The sequence below is a fragment of the Schistocerca serialis genome, chromosome 1, assembly GCF_023864345.2.
Source record: "Schistocerca serialis cubense isolate TAMUIC-IGC-003099 chromosome 1, iqSchSeri2.2, whole genome shotgun sequence".
In the NCBI taxonomy this organism is placed as follows: Eukaryota; Metazoa; Arthropoda; class Insecta; order Orthoptera; family Acrididae; genus Schistocerca; species Schistocerca serialis.
The window spans coordinates 10,930,866-10,951,941 of record NC_064638.1 but is presented as its reverse complement, the minus strand read 5'-3'; the positions used below and the strand labels follow the sequence as shown (position 1 = coordinate 10,951,941).

At 41.9% G+C, this 21,076-nt stretch overlaps 1 protein-coding gene and 1 pseudogene across 1 annotated transcript; both read left to right on the top strand.

The window, feature by feature from the left end:
- Positions 1 to 21,076, top strand: part of LOC126460284 (molybdenum cofactor biosynthesis protein 1-like) — a 227,469-nt pseudogene that overhangs the window by 194,478 nt on the left and 11,915 nt on the right.
- On the top strand, positions 18,171 to 18,596 carry LOC126460004 (molybdenum cofactor biosynthesis protein 1-like). The gene has a single exon (XM_050095895.1). It carries the CDS (start codon positions 18,171 to 18,173, stop codon positions 18,594 to 18,596), a length of 426 nt encoding a protein of 141 aa, XP_049951852.1.

Sequence of the window (21,076 nt, the reverse complement as noted above, 5' to 3'; positions counted from 1 at the left end):
CACATGTTCTAGCAGCACAGGTATGAAATCATGATAACGTACTCCATAGAGTGTAGGTGGAAGAACATGGGGCCCAATCAAGACATCACCAACAATGCCTGCCCAAACGTTCACAGAAAATATGTGTCGATGACGTGATTGCACAATTGCGTGCAGATTCTCGTTAGCTCACTCAAGTTGACTGTGAAAATTTACAATTTGATCACGTTGGAATGAAACCTCATCCATAAAGAGAACATTTGCACTGAAATGAGGATTGACACAATGTTGGAGAACCATTCGCACAAGTGTACCCGTGGAGGCCAATCAGCTGCTGATAGTGCCTGCACACGCTGTACATGGTATGGAAACAACTGGTTCTCCCGTAGCACTCTCCATACAGTGACGTGGTCAATGTTATCTTGTACAGCAGAAACTTCTCTGACACTGACATTAGGGTTATCGTCAACTGCATGAAGAATTGCCTCGTCCATTCAGGTGTCCTTGTCGTTCTAGGTCTTCCCAGTCGCTTAGTCATAGGCTGGAGTGTTCCGTGCTCCATAAGATGCCGATCAATTTCTTCAAACGTCTTCCTGTCGGGACACCTTCGTTCTGGAAATTTGTCTCGATACAAACGTACCGCGCCATGGCTATTGCCCAGTGCTAATCCATACATCAAATGGGCATCTGCCAACTCTGCATTTGTAAACATTGCACTGACTGCAAAACCACGTTCCTGACAAACACTAACCTGTTGATGCTACGCATTGATGTGCTTGATGCTGTTACTGTAGAGCAATGAGTCGCATGTCAACACAAGCACCGAAGTCAACATTACCTTCCTTCAATTGGGCCAACTGGCGGTGAATCGAGGAAGTACAGTACATACTGACGAAACTAAAATGAGCTCTAACATGGAAATTAAGCATTTCCGGACACATGTCCACATAACGTATTTTCTTTATTTGTGTGTGAGGAATGTTTCCTGAAAGTTTGGCCGTACATTTTTGTAACACCCTGTATAGAGAATGAGAGTGATCCTATCATACTTCCCCGGGGCACTCCTGAGAATAACCCCAATACCCCTGCCTCTGATGAACACTCACCATCAAGGACGACATTCTGGCTTCTACTACACAAGAAGTCATCTCGAGCCATTCACATATCTTGAAACCTAATCTGTAATTTCAGACCTTCATCAACAGTCTGCAGTGGCGCACTGTGGCAAACACTTTCTGGAAACAGCAATGTGGAATCTGCCTGTTCCCTTCATCGCTGATTTGCAGGATATCTGTGAGAAAGGGGCAAGTCGAGTTTCACACAAACGATGATTTCTAAATCTGTGCTGATTTTTGAACAGAAGCTTTTCTGTCTCGTGGAAATCAAAGTGAAAATACATTCAAGAATTCTGCAGCAAACCATTGTTAAGGATATTGGATTGTAATGTTGTGGGTCCATTTTTTTACTCTTCTTATATACAGGAATTACCGTGCTTTTTTCCAATTACTTATGACTTTGCATTAAGCAGGAAATTACAATAAATGCATGCTAAGAACAGGACCTATGCCATAGTGCACTATTAGTCGAGAGACCCATTGCTGAAATTTTGACATTATGTTGGCTAGACAGTAGGTTGGAGGATTCAGTTCTGATACTGCACAGCTCTCAAATTATACTTACTAGTTGTTAGAGGCATTTGATATCCATAGGTGACACCAGACCAAAACCAGACTGACTCAACTATGTGCTGAATCTGTGGGTCTTCACACTTGAGACATGCATTGGTACCTGGCCATTTCCGCACCCTTCTACAAGGATCATCAGGTATCAAAGAAATGCTTCACTTATTGTGAAAGGAATACAATACCGCTGATCCAAGTTCCGCTGGAGGACACCCTGTATCACCACTAGTAATTTCCTTTCCTGTTGCACCACAAACAGAGTGAGGGCAAAATGACTTGTCTATATGCCTATTAGTCGCAGTAGATTGTTCTGCAGTCAGCGTCAACAGCCATTTCTCTAAATTTTCTCACTAGTGCTCCTTAAAAAGATTGTCGCTTGCCATCCACTGGTTTCCATGTACACCACGATTCTTTGTGCACTACATTCCTCGGGGGTTTGTACTGTAGTACATAATGGACACCTAGAGACCCCACTGAATGTGTCGAGATGGTTGTGTACCGTGTGAGTCAACACAGCTCTCCCCATTATCTGCAAAAAAGTCACAGTGCAGTTACAGTAAGTTCCTGAGGTACTACCTGTCAGCTATAATTTGAAGTTAGCAGTCGTCAGTTGTTGTTGGCTCTGAGCAATCTCTGTAGTGCCGATTTTTAACATTTTGTTACTGCAAAGGCTGTGGAATGTTCATATGACGTCGCTGTAGCTTTTGCCAATTGTGTGGTAACTTTGCATGCTGACAAACATTCTTACTGTAAAGTAACAATGCTTGGGCAGTCTTTAAGCATTAACGCTTTAATCCCACTGCAAAGTCAAATTTCTTGATGTTATATTTGACATGTGATCAGTTTGTTTATTTATTTATTTTTGTAATTTTATTTTTGTGGTTTAGTACAAAATCTGTAGTGGTAGTGTATTTCTCCTAGAGCCCTTTTGTGAGCTGCTATTTTCCTCTGTGAAAATGAGGCAATTTTTTTTTCCAACTACACAAGTGACGATAGTAGTGATCTGACAATAAACAAAAACTGTTTGTTGTAGCAATTTTTATGCATCTGGTACAGTGTACTATCACAAGATACCAGGTACATCTACAGATGGTAATATATATTCCCAAAAGCTTTGTAAAACCACTAAGTGGTTGGCAAGTATGCTTCCCGAGATTCACAAAAGACATAATTGTGTTTACTCGAATCTAAGCTGCACTTTTTTCCAGTTTTTGTAATCCAAAACACTGCCTGCGGCTTAGAATCAAGTGCAAAGTAAGCGGAAGTTCTGAAAAATGTTGGTAGGTGCCGCCACAACTAACTTCTGCCGTCGAATATATGTAGCACTACACAGGCATGCTTTGCAGGCACAAAGATAAATACTGGCGCCAAAACCTATGCGTCAGTAAACAAACTAAAAAAAACAGGGGTGGGGGTGGAAGACGAGCTTTTTTCTCTGCCCCAAGGTTCAACCACTGCATTTCCATACTTTATCCAACGAAGTAAATACAAATTCCGTATTCTTCATCTCCGAATGTTGCAGCCTTTCAATGTACTATGAAAATCCGACTGGAAGACTGTTTGGGATGTTTGTCAATATGGCCAAGTCTATGTTCTGAATTTTTGTCCTACCTGTGACAAGAGATGGTTGTTAATAGCAACTTTTATGAATTGTGAATCACATCCAGTATTCTCTTCACCATAAGAATAATTTGAATGTAAACATTTTGCCATGTATTCCTACATGTTTCCTGCTATCTCATTTAAATCCTGTCTTCCTAATAAACTACGAAACTAGAGTGAGACAACAGCAAACGCGGAAGAATATATATATCATGTCATGTTTATATTCGTATTATTCCTATGCAGAATAGTGATACAGTCAGAAATGAAGCACGGCAACTGACTAGATTTTTAAACCTAAGATGGCTCTAATTTCTGTGCAGAATGTAATGCACTAAAGAGGCGTCTGCAAAAATTTTCAAACGGAGAAAATTTTTCGCTAAACTTTCGTTTGCAACATCTATCATATGCAGTCTATTATATGGTTCTTGTTGATCATTATCAAAGAAACCAGCAGTGTAAGTAACAACAAATAGCAGTCTCTTGCCATTGTTTCACTGATGAGATGATTCCTCTCTCTTTTTTTTTTTTTTTTAATTGTAAGCGGCAGTAGCGTGCGCAAAAGCAAGCCATCACGCGAGCGGCGACAGGCCGTAAACACGCATAATCAGAATGCGACAAACAATGCATGGCACAGTATGATAATGCGTTTTGAGCTTAGAGTGACGGAAACACCTATAACAAAGAGAACGGCACTTATCAGATCAAAGAAAAATAAGCAATCAATTCAAACCAGACGACGCACGTGAAAAAGGCTCTCTAGTATAAATATGGATGGAGAGCCTGACGCATAGCAATGACTACGTGGTAAAGCTTAACTGCTAAGTTTACCACACGTACCAAACTACTGTAGCTGTATCGTCATTCATTCGACCTACATTGTCTCAGGTTGAAAGGGCTACTCTGAGATGAACAGGTTGCCACAGGAGAGTAATGCATGGACTTTAACTGTTAGTTGCCCTGAATGTGAGTCCAGTGAGCTCACCACTGTGCCACCTCGCTCGATATATTTTGAGAGAAGTTCCTGATTTAACCATTTCACAGGATGTGGGAAGTGTACTTCCCATCAACTGTATTTCTTTACTGTATTCCTGAGAACACATCATACGAGCTCTGTATGCACCTGGCACCTGATGTTAGTTTGCTGCACCAGCTGAACTTTCTGTCTGTTATGAAATGTAGCTTTTAATTGTCATTAAATGTCACTTGTTCCTTTCAGAAGCAGTTGCAAATATATGTGCCACCAAATAATGTTGTTTTGAAGGCCACTGGGAAGTATGCTTACTACCAAAGTAATTTTTCCATGATACAAGGGGAATATACTTACCACAAAATTAATTTCTTTTTTGGACTGCAGAAAAGATACTTACCACCAACTGACCATACTTACCACTAATTTAGTTGTTTTACTATGCTCTTGGGAAAATGTTGTACCTCCTCTGGATGTGGTTGACCTTTTGTGATAATATGCTAAACAACTGGTGTCTGTTTGTCATGACATCAGTGCTGTTGTCACTTGTTACAACAGAACACATTGTTTCATTCTGCAATATATGCTATTGTGACTTGTCTCAGCTCGTTTCTTTAAGCAGTGTTAAATGAAGTTTCTTGGATTGTAAAATAGATAGTCAAATAAAAACAGAAAATTCCTTTTTTTTCACATGTAGTAGTAACTCATAACAGCTTAATAAAGACAGTGGGAAGTATACTTACTACTATAGTTTTTTGCTCCTAAATCACAAAAATAAAATAATCAAAAATTAAATTTAGTTGAAACTTCTAAAATGATACCAAAACAATTAACTTTACAGGGCTGCTACAAAAAATGTGCCTACAAATGGGTTACAAACAAAGTATGCAAGCTGTGGGGGCAGTGTGAAACTTTTTTAAGCACTGTATTTGAAAAATATTATTCATTTTGTTCCACTTCTAGAATGTTAGGTTTTGTGGATTTTTGCCTGTACATTAATGGGTGTGGATGCGTTCAGTGGAGGCAAGTGTGTCGTGTATGATTTTTCTTAGTAAATATGTCCTACAGACGTTGCAGTATATCTCCAATGTTCTGGATGCATCAAATGAAGTTTAAAAGACAGCTAACTGCTGCTGCTGGTATGCCTCTTCATGTAAATGTCAGAGTTACTATTATTATTCAATACAAAAAGAAAGATTACCAGCTTAGCAATTTGCTGAAAATGAGTTCATTAAAGGGAATATTACAATTAACATCCTGTTAACGACAAATTAATTAGAGATGGGAAGCAGCCACAGATTGGAGAAGGAAATTAATACATTTCATACTGTGCTCGAGCACAGGCAATAAAAAACAGTGAGCAAACATGATGCGTGTACTTGTTGCCTCAGGGTATCCTGCGAAACTGAGGTGCTTGAGTAAGCTACATCACACTGCTTCGTTGTGTGCTTGTTGTCAAGCCAATTTATGAAGTACACATCCCTCTTCATTTTTATATAACTTTGTTTTGAATGCACTGTACAAGAATATTGAATACCTTGAAAATTATCGAGTTCAGCCATTCATTCACATGTAATATTCCAACAGCTCCATCACTGATGAGAGCCTTCAGGGGTGTAAAACGAGTAAGTGAGAAGTGCCACTGAACTACTAACAACCATTTTCATCTACTACTAATCTGCTCACATTAATCATTATTCAAGGGGATCAGTTCTACATCATTTTATTTTTATAAATATACAGAGAAGCAACTACTTGAAAAAAGCCAATGCTCTGCTACTTAAACTGCTCTGCCACTATTTTGATTTAATCTTCATGCTAAATGGGCATTTAATTTTACACAGGACACTGTCATCTAAACTTATTCTGATAAATTCATATACTTCCTTCCTGTGCAATGTCCTTTATGCTGTCAATGCCACGTTGGGACCAGTAAGTAGTTTCTGTTCCGTGGAGAACCAACCGTACCTGCACATAGGCTATTATTATGATGGAATCACCACTTCAAAAGGCATTCCAAAGCTGCTGCCAGCTTCCCTCTGTGGAGTAAACCATCTACCATTCCTGTCTGCTCCTAGAGAATATGTTGCATCCCTAAATATGGTTTTCTGTTAGAAAGTGTTTGTGCGTTGTGTATCTGAGGTGGGACAGGTAGGTAAATTCACATATCCAGGTAAATTATTGGTGGACTGGCTAATAAAACATTTTTTACTTTAAATTTGAATATTTGGGGATTTCCAGATTGCTCCTAATTTCGGCTGGGAGATGTTAAAAGGGTGTTGCACCTGAATATAAAACAGTTTTCTTAACCCTAAGCTCTTTACGGGTGTCAGTCCTATTGAGGAGGGGTACTCCTGGGCTGTGCACCTGAGTTTCTCCTGGGCCACCTGCAGCATCTGTACTTGTAACATGCCAAGGTCATTATACGAGTGGTCAATTGCCCATAAAGAGGTTTGGTTGGATATGTTTATGTTTAGTGTGCAATACTGCTTTCCCGTATTGCCAGTTGGTCAGCTAGATATTTGCAGCTGGCAATGCCATTTAGTTTTGCTGTAATGCAGGGATTCACCAGTGTTTATTTTGTCTGTGAGCTTGTGCTGTCCACAGGTGATTAATTGTCCCTAGATAGAAGTGTTTTTCAGCAGTTGTGTTTTCACCCGTGGTTGTGGTCGTAGTTTCCCAGGTTAAGAATGAAGTGATTGTCAGAGTGTCTCAAGTTCCTGTACAGTCGTGTGGTGAGTTTTTTGAATATCTGTGTGTGAGTCTCAAGGCAGTATTCTCTGTGAAGGTCGACAGTGTGTGTGGACTGTGGTGCACTTCGTTGTGTATCACCTGTAGGCGGCACAGGCGGTCAGAGCCACATAACCCCAGACTGCAGCTGCATGTATCATCATGGGTCTAATCAGTATCATGTACACGGACATCGATATCCTCCTATTCAGTGTGCTTTACCTGTTGAGCTTAGAGTAACACTGTTTGAGCCTTGCATTTGCTCAGTTGGCCTGTCACTGAAGTATTTGACTTTCACACTGAAACGTATTGGGCGTGTGTGTAGTGTTATTTGTCTGCAGTCTTAATGTGGGGTCCTACCCACTCATCTCATATAGGGTGCCTAAAGGATGCTGCATTCTCAAAATGCTATACAACAATTAAAGCAAACAACATTAATAGTTTTTATTACAAATAAGAAGCTTGACAATGCTTGACCTGGAATTTACAATGGTGTCGCAAGCAATAGGCGACATGCAGTATAAATCCGAGTCCTTTGCTATATACAGTGTTCATGCAAGTTTCACACACAGCTTGTGGATCACTAGTAACTGTTATTGTAGCATTCTGCGCTAGGCCTGTCCGTATACTGTCCTAATCCTGTCCAAATACTGAGTGGCCGAGGCTGGCAGGAGTGGCACTTATATTCTCTTTGTCTAGGGGCCTGCTCCCATTGTGGTGTGGTCCTTGCCAGTGGGCTATTCGCTGACGGTGTGTTCACTGCCTTCTTTGCTCTTGCGATCTTAATTTTCATTCCAGTGCTTGTGGGTATGCCAGAACACTTAATGATTGTGCAGTTGTTATGGTTTGTCAGTGAACAGAACTGCTTCACACTTGTCAGCATTTGCTTTAACACACTGTCGTTCCAGCTAGGCAGTTTTGTTTGCAGTTGCGAATTATGCCTGATGGTTTCCAGTCTTGCACTAGGATGGTAGTGTCATCTGCGTAGATGGTTGCCATTGTGTTTTGTTCAGTTGGAAAGTCATTGACGTAGAGATTAAACAAGAGGGGCCCTTGGATGCTGCCTTGGAGTACTCTCACTTGTATACTATGTTGTGTTGACTGTTTGCCCTGAATGTCGGTGTTGAAGCTTCTGTGAGTGAGATATGTGTGTGTAAGGTGTACGAGCTCGTCGGAGAGACTAGCAGTGCAGAGTTTGCGAATGAGACGATTGTTCCGTAAATGACTGAAGACCAGGAACAGTGCTCCTGTAGCTTTATGGTGTTGGGGGTGTGTGTAATATGTTCTACTACACGGAGGAGTTGTTGTGTTGTGGAGTGGTGATTGCTGAATCCAAATTGCTCCAGTCTCAGCGAGTCATTGGTGTTGCAGTGCATAGTAAGATGTTTGAGAATCATCTTCTCAACAATCTTATTCAGGGAGCTCAGCAGGCTGATGGCTCCATAATTTTGTGGTAGGGAGTGGTATTTCCCTGGCTTCCTGAACATCAGGACAGGGAAGTGCTGATGTTGTAGAATGGTATTCGTCATATGTGCGAGATGCTCTATAGCTTTATTCGTGAACTCCTGGGTGACATGGTTTTGAAAGTGATTGGGACCAGGAGCTTTTCTAATTGTTTTGTGCTTAATAACCTGTGTAATTTCATGTGTAGCAGTATGTATTGTTACATTGCACTTGGGCTGGGTTACAGGCCATGTAACCTCCTGGTCCATTTCAAGTAGCAGTGCTGGATTGGAAGGAGCCAGATTCAGTGTGAATGATGTTGCTAGTGTTCTGGTCATCAGCTCATGCTTCCCCTCCACGGAGTATGCTGGTCTGTAAGGTATTTGTAAACTTGGTGTGTAGTATTTCTTCTTGGTGGAGTGGACAGCTATTTGCCACACTCCCGGTCATGTGGTGTGCAGCCCTGCGAGTCTATTGTCCCAGTTTGTGGTTTTAAAAGTTTTAATTTAGCCTGTATGATCCCCTGGAGCCTGCTAATATGCTGTTTGTACATCCAGTATCTCCCGAGATGATCTCTCATTGACATTGGCCCCTGTATTTCTGGGAGCAGGGCCATTGAGCATTCTTGTGATATAAGTACTGTAATGGTACCTGCTATTGCATCCTGAACTGCGGTGGTAAGGGCTTTGACAGCTTCAACAAGTTTCCTGCTTTGTGTAATTTTGGGAATTTGTGGGATACGACTTTTCAAGCATTTCCTTGAACAATGCCCAATTCACACGCTTGTAGCTCAGTATCCTGTGAGATTCATCATACTGCTGTGTTTCTACATCTACATCTACATCTACATTGATACTCCGCAAGCCACCCAACGGTGTGTGGCGGAGGGCACTTTACGTGCCACTGTCATTACCTCCCTTTCCTGTTCCAGTCGCGTATGGTTCGCGGGAAGAACGACTGTCTGAAAGCCTCCGTGCGCGCTCTAATCTCTCTAATTTTACATTTGTGATCTCCTCGGGAAGTATAAGTAGGGGGAAGCAATATATTCGATACCTCATCCAGAAACGCACCCTCTCGAAACCTGGCGAGCAAGCTACACCGCGATGCAGAGCGCCTCTCTTGCAGAGTCTGCCACTTGAGTTTATTAAACATCTCCGTAACGCTATCACGGTTACCAAATAACCCAGTGACGAAACGCGCCGCTCTTCTTTGGATCTTCTCTATCTCCTCCGTCAACCCGACCTGGTACGGATCCCACACTGATGAGCAATACTCTAGTATAGGTCGAACGAGTGTTTTGTAAGCCACCTCCTTTGTTGATGGACTACATTTTCTGAGCACTCTCCCAATGAATCTCAACCTGGTACCCGCCTTACCAACAATTAATTTTATATGATCATTCCACTTCAAATCGTTCCGTACGCATACTCCCAGATATTGTACAGAAGTAACTGCTACCAGTGTTTTTTCTGCTATCATATAATCATACAATAAAGAATCCTTCTTTCTATGTATTCGCAATACATTACATTTGTCTATGTTAAGGGTCAGTTGCCACTCCCTGCACCAAGTGCCTATCCGCTGCAGATCTTCCTGTATTTCGCTACAATTTTCTAATGCAGCAACTTCTCTGTATACTACAGCATCATCCGCGAAAAGCCGCATGGAACTTCCGACACTATCTACTAAGTCATTTATATATATTGTGAAAAGCAATGGTCCCATAACACTCCCCTGTGGCACGCCAGAGGTTACTTTAACGTCTGTAGACGTCTCTCCATTGATAACAACATGCTGTGTTCTGTTTGCTAAAAACTCTTCAATCCAGCCACACAGCTGGTCTGATATTCCGTAGGCTCTCACTTTGTTTATCAGGCGACAGTGCGGAACTATATCGAACGCCTTCCGGAAGTCAAGAAAAATAGCATCTACCTGGGAGCCTGTATCTAATATTTTCTGGGTCTCATGAACAAATAAGGCGAGTTGGGTCTCACACGATCGCTGTTTCCGGAATCCATGTTGATTCCTACATAGTAGATTCTGGGTTTCCAGAAATGACATGATACGCGAGCAAAAAACATGTTCTAAAATTCTACAAGAGATCGACGTAAGAGATATAGGTCTATAGTTTTGCGCATTTGCTCGACGACCCTTCTTGAAGACTGGGACTATCTGTGCTCTTTTCCAATCATTTGGAACCCTCCGTTCCTCTAGAGACTTGCGGTACACGGCTGTTAGAAGGGGGGCAAGTTCTTTCGCGTACTCTGTGTAGAATCGAATTGGTATCCCGTCAGGTCCAGTGGACTTTCCTCTATTGAGTGATTCCAGTTGCTTTTCTATTCCTTGGACACTTATTTCGATGTCAGCCATTTTTTCGTTTGTGCGAGGATTTAGAGAAGGAACTGCAGTGCGGTCTTCCTCTGTGAAACAGCTTTGGAAAAAGGTGTTTAGTATTTCAGCTTTACGCGTGTCATCCTCTGTTTCAATGCCATCATCATCCCGTAGTGTCTGGATATGCTGTTTCGAGCCACTTACTGACTTAATGTAAGACCAGAACTTCCTAGGATTTTCTGTCAAGTCGGTACATAGAATTTTACTTTCGAATTCAATGAACGCTTCACGCATAGCCCTCCTTACGCTAACTTTGACATCGTTTAGCTTCTGTTTGTCTGAGAGGTTTTGGCTGCGTTTAAACTTGGAGTGGAGCTCTCTTTGCTTTCGCAGTAGTTTCCTAACTTTGTTGTTGTACCACGGTGGGTTTTTCCCGTCCCTCACAGTTTTACTCGGCACGTACCTGTCTAAAACGCATTTTACGATTGCCTTGAACTTTTTCCATAAACACTCAACATTGTCAGTGTCGGAACAGAAATTTTCATTTTGATCTGTTAGGTAGTCTGAAATCTGCCTTCTATTACTCTTGCTAAACAGATAAACCTTCCTCCCTTTTTTTTATATTCCTATTAACTTCCATATTCAGGGATGCTGCAACGGCCTTATGATCACTGATTCCCTGTTCTGTACATACAGATTCGAAAAGTTCGGGTCTGTTTGTTATCAGTAGGTCCAATATGTTATCTCCACGAGTCGGTTCTCTGTTTAATTGCTCGAGGTAACTTTCGGATAGTGCACTCAGTATAATGTCACTCGATGCTCTGTCCCTACCACCCGTCCTAAACATCTGAGTGTCCCAGTCTATATCTGGTAAATTGAAGTCTCCACCTAAGACTATAACATGCTGAGAAAATTTATGTGAAATGTATTCCAAATTTTCTCTCAGTTGTTCTGCCACTAATGCTGCTGAGTCGGGAGGTCGGTAAAAGGAGCCAATTATTAACCTAGTTCGGTTGTTTAGTGTAACCTCCACCCAGGTGTTTGATGAGGCCAAATCATGTATAATTTCAATGTTGATTGTGACTATAATGCCTATCACATCTAATGTCTATCACATTTAGTCTCTGTTCCCTGTTTTAAGTGTCACCTCAGCTGGCACTAGTGTAATGTAGTTTGGGCGCAGTGCATGTTCGCATAGTTTTTTTGCTATTGGTGTTTGATCTTTGTTAGTTCCAAGCAGAGTGTTTAGCATTAAGATCACCAGTGGCTATTAGCCACTATGCTATGTTGTGTATTGTGCTGATATCGCTTGTTATGATATTATCAGATCAATTGTATATCGATATCAATGTAGTGTTCACTCAGTTGACTTGACCCTAACAGCTTCTAGTCTTTCAGGTTCAGGGATCTTAATATTTGTGTATTCTTTGTCTCAATATATGAAGATTGCTGTTTCACCCACAGTTGTGCCTTCAGGTGGTCAGTACAGTAGATGTAATATCTTGAGAAGAGTAGTTGTTTGTGTGACTGGAGCTCAGCTTCATTCATGAGAGCATTCCAGATTCCCTTCTCCTCCATAAATGCAGCTAGCTCTGCCCTTTTGTTGCCAATCCCATCTGCATTCCAGAATAGCATCTAGGTCAAAGTACTGTTGTTTGTGTTTTGTGGTGTATTATCTATGGAAGTGTGTGGGCAGTGTGGTGATAGCAGTTTGTATAGCAGCCATGCATTGGCTGTGTGTAGCCGTCATGAGTTTGTGTATGTGTTACGATGAAGAGCCTCAAGAGGATCTTAAGCCATGTGAGTCTCCACTATGCCTCTGATTGTGGTGAGAATGTTTGTTATGTCAGCCAAAGTGCTGGCGGTGGTGTTGGTGGCTGGTGGTCCTTATGTTGGTGTACTGGATGGGCTGGCTTGTGTGTTATTCATGGTTCGTATTTCATCTGGGGTCACCTGTGTTATTGCTGTGGTGAGGGGGGCAAGAGTGTGAGTTACGGTTACATTGTTCCTTTGAATGTGTTCCTATGTTTGTCTGGTCTGTTGTTGGTGTATTTGTTGTGGTGTGATAGTGTCCCCTCTTTTGTTTTTTGGGTACCTCTGTTTTATTTCGTGTGTTTGTGGTTGCCCTAGTTTGGGTGTTTCTTCTGTGATATCACGAGTGTCACAATCTGGCCTAGACAGAGTTGACTTGGTGTTGTCTGGGACCGGCAGTGTTGTCATCAGTACAGGGGCAGTTTCTAGCATTGCAGGTGTGGGTTGTGGTTCTGTTGTTGTGGGAGTGTGCCGTGAGTTTGTGGAGCTCTGTGCATCCTCAGTTCATCCACTTCCACTGACAATGCCAGTAAAAGAGATTCCACACCTTACTGGTTGGGGGGTGGGGAGTGTCTTGGAGCTGTTCTGGTTACCACTTGTCTGTCTTTGGCACTTTTGCACCTTATAGCTTCTTTGTATGCTGCACACCATCTGTAGTTTGCACATGGACCCCTCCGCATTTGGTACATTTGATAGTTGTACCAAGATTAAAGTGTCGTGCTACACGGTTACCAGTGCATTTGCGGCACCGTGTGCCAGATCACATCGGGTGCCGCACGGCCAAACTGCTGGCAGTGGTGGCACTGTTGGGGGACACACGGTGGTGTGTACATTTCTACTACGACCATGTGAAGCAGGAGCATCTGCGTCAGAAAGTTGCAGGAGTAAGCTGTGTCATCGAACTCCACTAAATAGTTTGGCTGCAATCTGTGTGTCACGAATCCAAGAATTCATCTCATGCTCTCACAGTCCCAGCTGAGAGCTGTGATTATACCATGAAGAATGTCATTGAGGGTTGTGGTGTCAACTCCTTTCACGATGTACATTCGAGTTTTCCCCCCTTGGGTGTTATATTTATGATACTCAATTCCCCCAGCTTTGACGATTTTCAGGAGATTTGTGCAATCTGTTTTGTTGCATACATACAGTGATACATGGTCCCTTGTGAGTTTTGTGTTTGGTATATTGTGGGGAATGACATTCTACAAATGTCTTGTTTAGCTTGCCGAGGCAAGTGTAATTGTGTATTATGACCAGTGGGAAGCCAGTCGGTGTAGTGTTCTGCGTAGCGGCTGGGGTAGTGTTGTGTAGTTGAGGTGCTGCAGAATTGTTTGTATGGTCCCTCATATTACCGATGCTCAGAACTGGTATTGGTTAAAGCACGCTGCATTTGCCGTGTGAGTCAGTAGGCTCAGTTGTTCGTGTATGTTGCTGCTGATTGCATTTTGGACCCACCAGCTTCGAAGGTCCATCTTTGTTCCACGGAGCTGTCACTTCCAGCTCGAGGACTACTGAGGTGATATTAAGGGCCTCTCTAGTATATTCACTGGTGGTGTGACTGGTGTTGGTGTTGCTGTTGCTGTTGCGTTGCTTCCACCCGTCAGTTGGACAATGAGCTCATGCTGTCTCCGAGCCATTGCTTCTTGATTTGTGGCAGCAAAGTCCAGATTTAGCTGGTTCATCACTTACTGATAGGTGGCAAAGCAAGACAGAAACGTCAAAGGGAACAGATGGCACTCCTGCCTCTTGTGCTGCAGTCTTGCTACGGGTCGTCGGGTGGGATCTGCTCGGTGGATCTGCGTCTCCCAGACATAAGGATACTTTTAAGGATAGAATGTGGATATGAGACAATTTTACTTTTTCGTCTGAAAAGACAATTTTGCTTTTTTAGTGTACATACAGAAGAGGGGAGTCCTTATGACTCACTTGTGCAAGATGCAATGCTCAGTGCAAGAGAGCACGGGTGGAAGACAGCAGCCTGTACTGGACAGTGTTGTCCAATGTGAACGTGCCCCGGACACTGAAATACCCTATTAAAGAATGGGAGAGTCACACTGGGGAAGTTCCAACCACGGTTGCAGGACTTTGAGCCAGAACTCATGGCCACCTAGCACTGTCAAGTGTGTAGCAGCGTGTGCTTGTAGGTGACACTCCAAAGAGTGTCCTGTGGCATCTACACCAGTTTTAGCGTATGTGTAACACAAATATCCTCTCGCAGCTACTGCAGGTACAGGGGGAAGGCAGCTGCTCAGTTGCGACTCACCCGTAGTACTGCCCGAGGTTTTCCTTGGTGGGAGGACTGGAACGAGGTGCACCAAGCCTTGTGATGCCCATTGAGGAACTGTTGGAGTGAGACGTAGTGACTCTGAGGTCAAGAAAGCTGGCAGTGACCAGAACAGGGTGTGCTGACTCCCTCCCTCCCCCTCCCACCATACTGCTTTCAGTGATGCCATTGCAGAGGATTACACTGTGGTTGGTCATCTGGTTTTGATGTGGGCCAGAACATGAAGCTTTCCTTTGCTTTTTTTTGCTAAATTGACTCATACTTCTGGACACAAACACCTATACAGAGCAAATGTATTGGCATCCAGGGTTGGGTTATTTGGGGGGGGAGTGACAGTTTGTTATTGTTTCCGCCCCCCCTCACCCAGCTTCCCTCAAAAATGCAACTCGCTAGCAACCTCGCTGTTAGCATACGACAGACATCTACAATTTTAATAACAATAATAAACACACAAAAATATATTAAATTATTCAATATAATAGTAACAATACAAATAGGTGGATCAAAGAAGAAAGAAAACATAGAACAAACAAAAGAACTTCATAAAGTGTACAAACTGACATGGACACACTGTAATAAAAGAAACATTTCAGTACAAGGCAAACACATGCGCTATAATACAGTTATAGTATCAGAAGCACTCTTCGCATCAGAAATGACCACAATCTGTGGACCAGGCACCACAAAGCAGAAAGAATACAATGCAAAATCCTCAGAAAATTTTTTGGAGCAGTGCACAGAGATGGCAGATGGATGAAGAGATCAACCAGAGAATTATAAGAACACAGAGGCAGATTCAGTCACAATCAGAAAACACCGACTAACATTCTGTGGACACATACACACAATGAACAGCGACAGATTCACAAAAGGATTTAGGATGTAGTAAATGCCTTAATCAAAAAAACCAGTTGGTTTCAAGAGATAGAAGAATGCCAAAACGAGCAGGAATTAGAATGGAAATGATGAATGAAAGAGACAAATTCAGAATCAAAATTATGAACATAAAACTTGAAGTAAAGGGAAGGAAGAAAACAGAGAAAATATGTACATATCAAAGGAAACAGGAACACAGTCAAAGAATGAAAAGATTTTGGGAAGAGAAAAGGGAGGAGGAAAGAAGGAAAAAGCTGAACAACCATGTAACAACGAAGTTGAACTCTGTCAAAGTGTGTGCTCACCATCATTATTTCAATAAACATTATGACTGAACAGAGCTCTGCAAACACATGTGAATGAGGGGAATACTGTTTCTATCAGTGATTTCCAACTGTGTTCGGGAAGTCATTCTTTCTGTTGTTGTTGTATCGGATCTGTTGACAGCTGGTATGTTCAACCCAGTGGTGTGCAGCTTTACCCGGCTGGAATGTTGTCAATCAGACCAAAAGCATGTCCTTGTGGGCAGACCCTAGCACGAGCAACTGAAAAGTGTCCTTTATTAAATGTAGCTTGTCATTGCTGGAAGAACTTGGCATTTTTGACACACTTCTGTTTCCACGCTACCTCCTTCTCCAAAAGTTATGTGTGCATTTGGAAATTGGTGAAGTAAAAAATATAAAGACATCGTGTCATTCTGCCACATCTGTCTATAGTGTGCATTTTGGGGTGCGTGTACGATACAAGGCATTTAGGTATGATGAGGTTACTTAGCTATTAATGTTCACAATGGCTGGCATAAAGGAAACATGACAAGTATTACATTAGAAAGCAACAGCGATAGCTTTCCGACCGCATAAATTCTACTAGGCAGAGTCAGAAGCAGACACAGTGGCCTGTGCCAGATACGAGGGTTGGAAGTGGCTGAAATGTGAGTCGTGGGACAAAGAGAAAGAGAGAGAGAGAGAACACACAGACAGCACCATAAAGCATTCCCCATCTCTTTCTGCACGGAATGCACCACACTGCTGCCTTCTTAAGTGCACCCCAGTATAATATGTTGTTTGGGAAGTGGGTGGTAGTTATCACCATTGCCACGACCTCCCCTTATATCCACTCCTGCAAGATTGTGAAATCTACAGCCACTGAGGAGATTTATGTGAGATGTTCCTATCAACGTTGTGTAATATTCATATTGCACACTTCTGCAGACAAAACAGATTTTCGACCTTAGCTTAGGAAAGAAAAGAATCATAACAGATCATTAAGGTTCAAAGAACTTGTCTTGAACACTGTAAGGGATCCGTGATCCCACAAACAAAGATGCTAGTATCTGACGCCCAGGTCGATAGCGGACAGGAGTAGATTGTAGAGTGCTGCAGTAGGCAGTGAGACTAGTGCTGAGTGCGCAGTAGTATGGTAGAGTGTCAAGTGAGAAGTAGAGCAGGAAAGACGGGCAAGAATGGTGGTCGAGTGAGTTGTAAACGGTAAAATTCACTGGAGTATGACGAGTGAGCACGTCCCCCTGATCGTCGTGGGGTTGACTCTCACTAATGCCGATTCGCAAGTGATAAGAAACAGAAAGTGACAAGTGCCGAATCACGTGTTTCACGTCAACCGTGTCGGCCAGCAACAACCATGGATTGCAGTGAGGATTGTTGTGAATGTTAACCATCAGCATTGCGTGTGACAAAGTACTGAAAATCAGCAATCAATAAAAAGAGATAACCACAATTAGACGTGTAAGGCAAAGGTAGCAACTGCCTCAGAATTTGTGTGTTAGTAGGAAATATATATCAGTTGTACATCGCAACCTTTGTGATACTTAATAATAGACAAACTTTCAATCATTAGCTATTCCGTCCCAGAACAGCCGCATTCGGTTGAAATACTCCTGAAACCACAGCAGAACAACCAATAGCCTTTCATCCATTAAGCACACGGTCATATATCATAATAATTAACTGTTTGGTGGCTTTGGTAAATTACCCAAAATCCAGTAAAGGAATTAATCGGGGGTGTTTCAACACGAATGCTTAAAAATTCTTTTGTAGTTAACCTATTTTCAGATTATGAAGAGTTGTTTGTTACAGCTTGTATTTTTGTTCCAGGTGGCACTGAACTTGATGGCTGTAGTGATGTCGTGAAGGCACAAAGTCGGAAGTTGTTAAACCTTCAGAAACAAGATTTTCAAAAGTACTTCTTCTCAGATACCAATATTTCGCCCCTGTTTGTGTCGGATACACAGATGTCTCAGTTGTTGTCACGTAATTTGAGTGTAGTGACTGAATCTAGAAAACAGTTTCTTTTGCTTCCCTGTGCCCCAAGCATTATGTGCAATGCAGGACTCCTAACAAAACAAACACACAGAGCACAGCCCTCTATCTTCTCTTGCCGTTTCTGCAGTTTGGGAGCACAGTCCGAAAGTCGGACTCATGTTGACCGGTCTGGCAGGGCGAAAATGGTCAACGTGGGTTCGAAGCTGGTGACAGAACGGACTGCTACAGCAGGAGCAAAGGTTTTTGTGGGACCCGAACTGATGAAACTCATACGAGAAAATGGCCTGAAGGTACTTAGCGTTGCTCGCCTGGCGGGAATTGTGGGGTCCAAGCAGACGTCCAGCCTTATCCCTCTGTGTCATAACATATCTTTATCCTCTGTGGCTGTGGACATTGAACTGGACTCTGCTCTCAACTGTGTGATTATAACTGGCACGGCAAAGTGTAGAGGGCAGACGGGCATGGAGATGGAAGCTCTTACTGCTGTATCGGTGTCTGCCTTAACAGTGTACGATATGTGCAAAGCTTTCAGTCATGACATTGTGATATCTGAAATAATGCTTCTGGCCAAAAGTGGGGGAACTAGAGGAGACTTCCACCGGACATGAGCATCTGTGTGGGGCAGTGAAATAAGTTAAGTATACCTGGTGTGATGTAGGCAAATTTCAAAGTCTGTTCATAGTTATCATAAATTATATACACATCGAATTGGCCTGAATATAAGTTGCACCTTTAATTTCGAAAAAGAGAGAAACTTAATTAAAAATAATTTGTCAAGTTGCCCATTTACAAAAGCTTTTCAAAATGTGATTTACCCTTAACCAGTTTTTTTGTAGTACACTATAGATAAATTACACACAAAAACAAAGCTTTCAGTTGCAGTTTTCATGTAAGACACTCTTAACTTCACTAACATTCATTGTTTTGTCACTGTCAGTATTTTTGTCACTCTCCTCCCAAAGTACAGTGGCATCGCTACAATCCCGGGCATTGCATGTGCAGCATTTCTTGAACCGTACCTTTAAAAAGCACATCTGTTAGATGAATAACTGTGAGTTTGAAATTTGCAACGTAACTGTACCGAATTCCAAAATTTTCTCTCAATGTTGTGCTTCATTGGTGAAGAATAAATTATATTCTTTAGTTAGAGAAAAACTGTGCCTGTTCCATTGTCTAAAATAGTGAAACTGTGAGAATGGGAATACAGAGGGGTCCAGAAAAATGTAGACTCTCTTTGATAGTCAATATTGATGGAACAAAATGGCGTAGTGTCAAAATTCTTGCATGGGAGGAAGATCATATTGTGTGTTCAAAGTGACACCTGTTAGCAGCCAAGCAACATCAATGTTGCTGAATTGTTGACTGAAGTACAGCTGTCAATGTTGCCAGTGTGGTAGCTGCACAGGATGTCTTGATGGTTTCTCATATCTCATTCAGTGTAGCTGGGTTCTGTTGGTAAACTTTGTTTGTCAAGGTCCCCCATTGGTAGAAGTTGAGAATTGTAAGGTCCCATGAACTTGGTGGGCACTTGACAGTTCCTCTTCATCTTATCTGTCGTCCAGGTATATTTTCATTTAAGTAGAATCTGATATCTCTGTGGTGGTGAGGCGGAGTACAGTCTTGAAGGTAAAAATCTTTTGTTTCCAAACACCACTTGGATGGCTAATAAAATCAATGTTTGCAGCATATGATACACCTCACCAGTTATGTACCTTCAAAGAAGAATGGGTCAGAGAAACAATACTATGACGGACCACACCACACATTAACACCAAGTGAAGTAACATGTTTGTCCATGTGAACATGAGGATTTTCAGCAGCCCAATACACGCAGCTATGACAGTTTACATTACCATTCAGGTTGAATTGTGCCTCATTAGGCCAGATAACCTTCCCTGCAAACCATTCATCTTCGTGAAGCATGCCTTCAGACCACTCGTAGTGCCCCATCCTTCGATTCGAGTTGTCCTCATTCATAGTGTGAAACAATCTTGGAATGTAAACTTTCCACTTTGCAGTCTTCAGAATTTATCATGCACTTGATCAGCTTATCCCACTTCCCCATACACAATGCTTCATAGATTTTTGAGATGATCTAGAAAAATGTTGCAATACAGCAGTGCTGGAACCTGGAGGTTGATGTTGTTGTTCAGAGGACCTTTCCTTGTGCACATTTTAAACAGCATTGTCGGCTTAAAATTTATACCAAATACAATAAATTGTTGTTTCAGTACAGCCTTGCACTGCTCAAACAATAGTTGTACTTCATTCAGTGCTGCATTGTCATCTGCTGGAAACCCACACGACAAGATCTGTTAGGAAAACAGTGGTTTATGCTACCACTCAAAATTGCAGCCATATAACACTTTGTTCCAAAGGTAATAACTATCAGAGAATGTCTACATTTTTCTGGATCCCTCTGTAGTCACTACCTAAATGGGATAGCAACAAAGAGAATGTTTGCATTGCTACCTCATACACAACAATTGATTTACAAACTGTAGTGATATTTTTGTTTCATTTCAAACTTAAGAAAAAGCACTACAGTTGAGGTTTCTATGATTCATAAAAGTCCCAGTTTTTATGGGAGATTTTTTGTAGAAATGGTGTATCTTATATTCAGGCCAGTATGGTACCCGTTTCCATCCTGTTTTAAGTCTTAATTCAAAATATTTATCTTTCTTTTTCCAATACCTGATCAGTTTGAGAGAAATATTTAAAACAAAAAATAAGCACTAGCAAGTACGTTAATTTTCTATTGTTAAAACTTTTTCTCGTGCATGTTCTCTACAATTTTGATATGACACCACCTGCACTCTTATCTTGTTGCCAGTAAAAAGTGAGTAAGTAGGTCATTAAACTCTCTCTCTCTCTCTGTGCCCTCCCCCAGCTGTGTGGTAGTGTCCTCTGTGTTGCTCTATTGTTTCAATTTTTGATGGTCCCGTGCTGTGAAAAGTTGAGGTGAAGTGTTCATTCTTAAATAAATAGTGTGTATCAGCTCTTTTCTCCTAGGATCAGGTTGTCATTGCTGTGTTCATTGATGTAAAATGACACTTTTTTAACAGTTCCTAAAAGGTGCACCACTTCA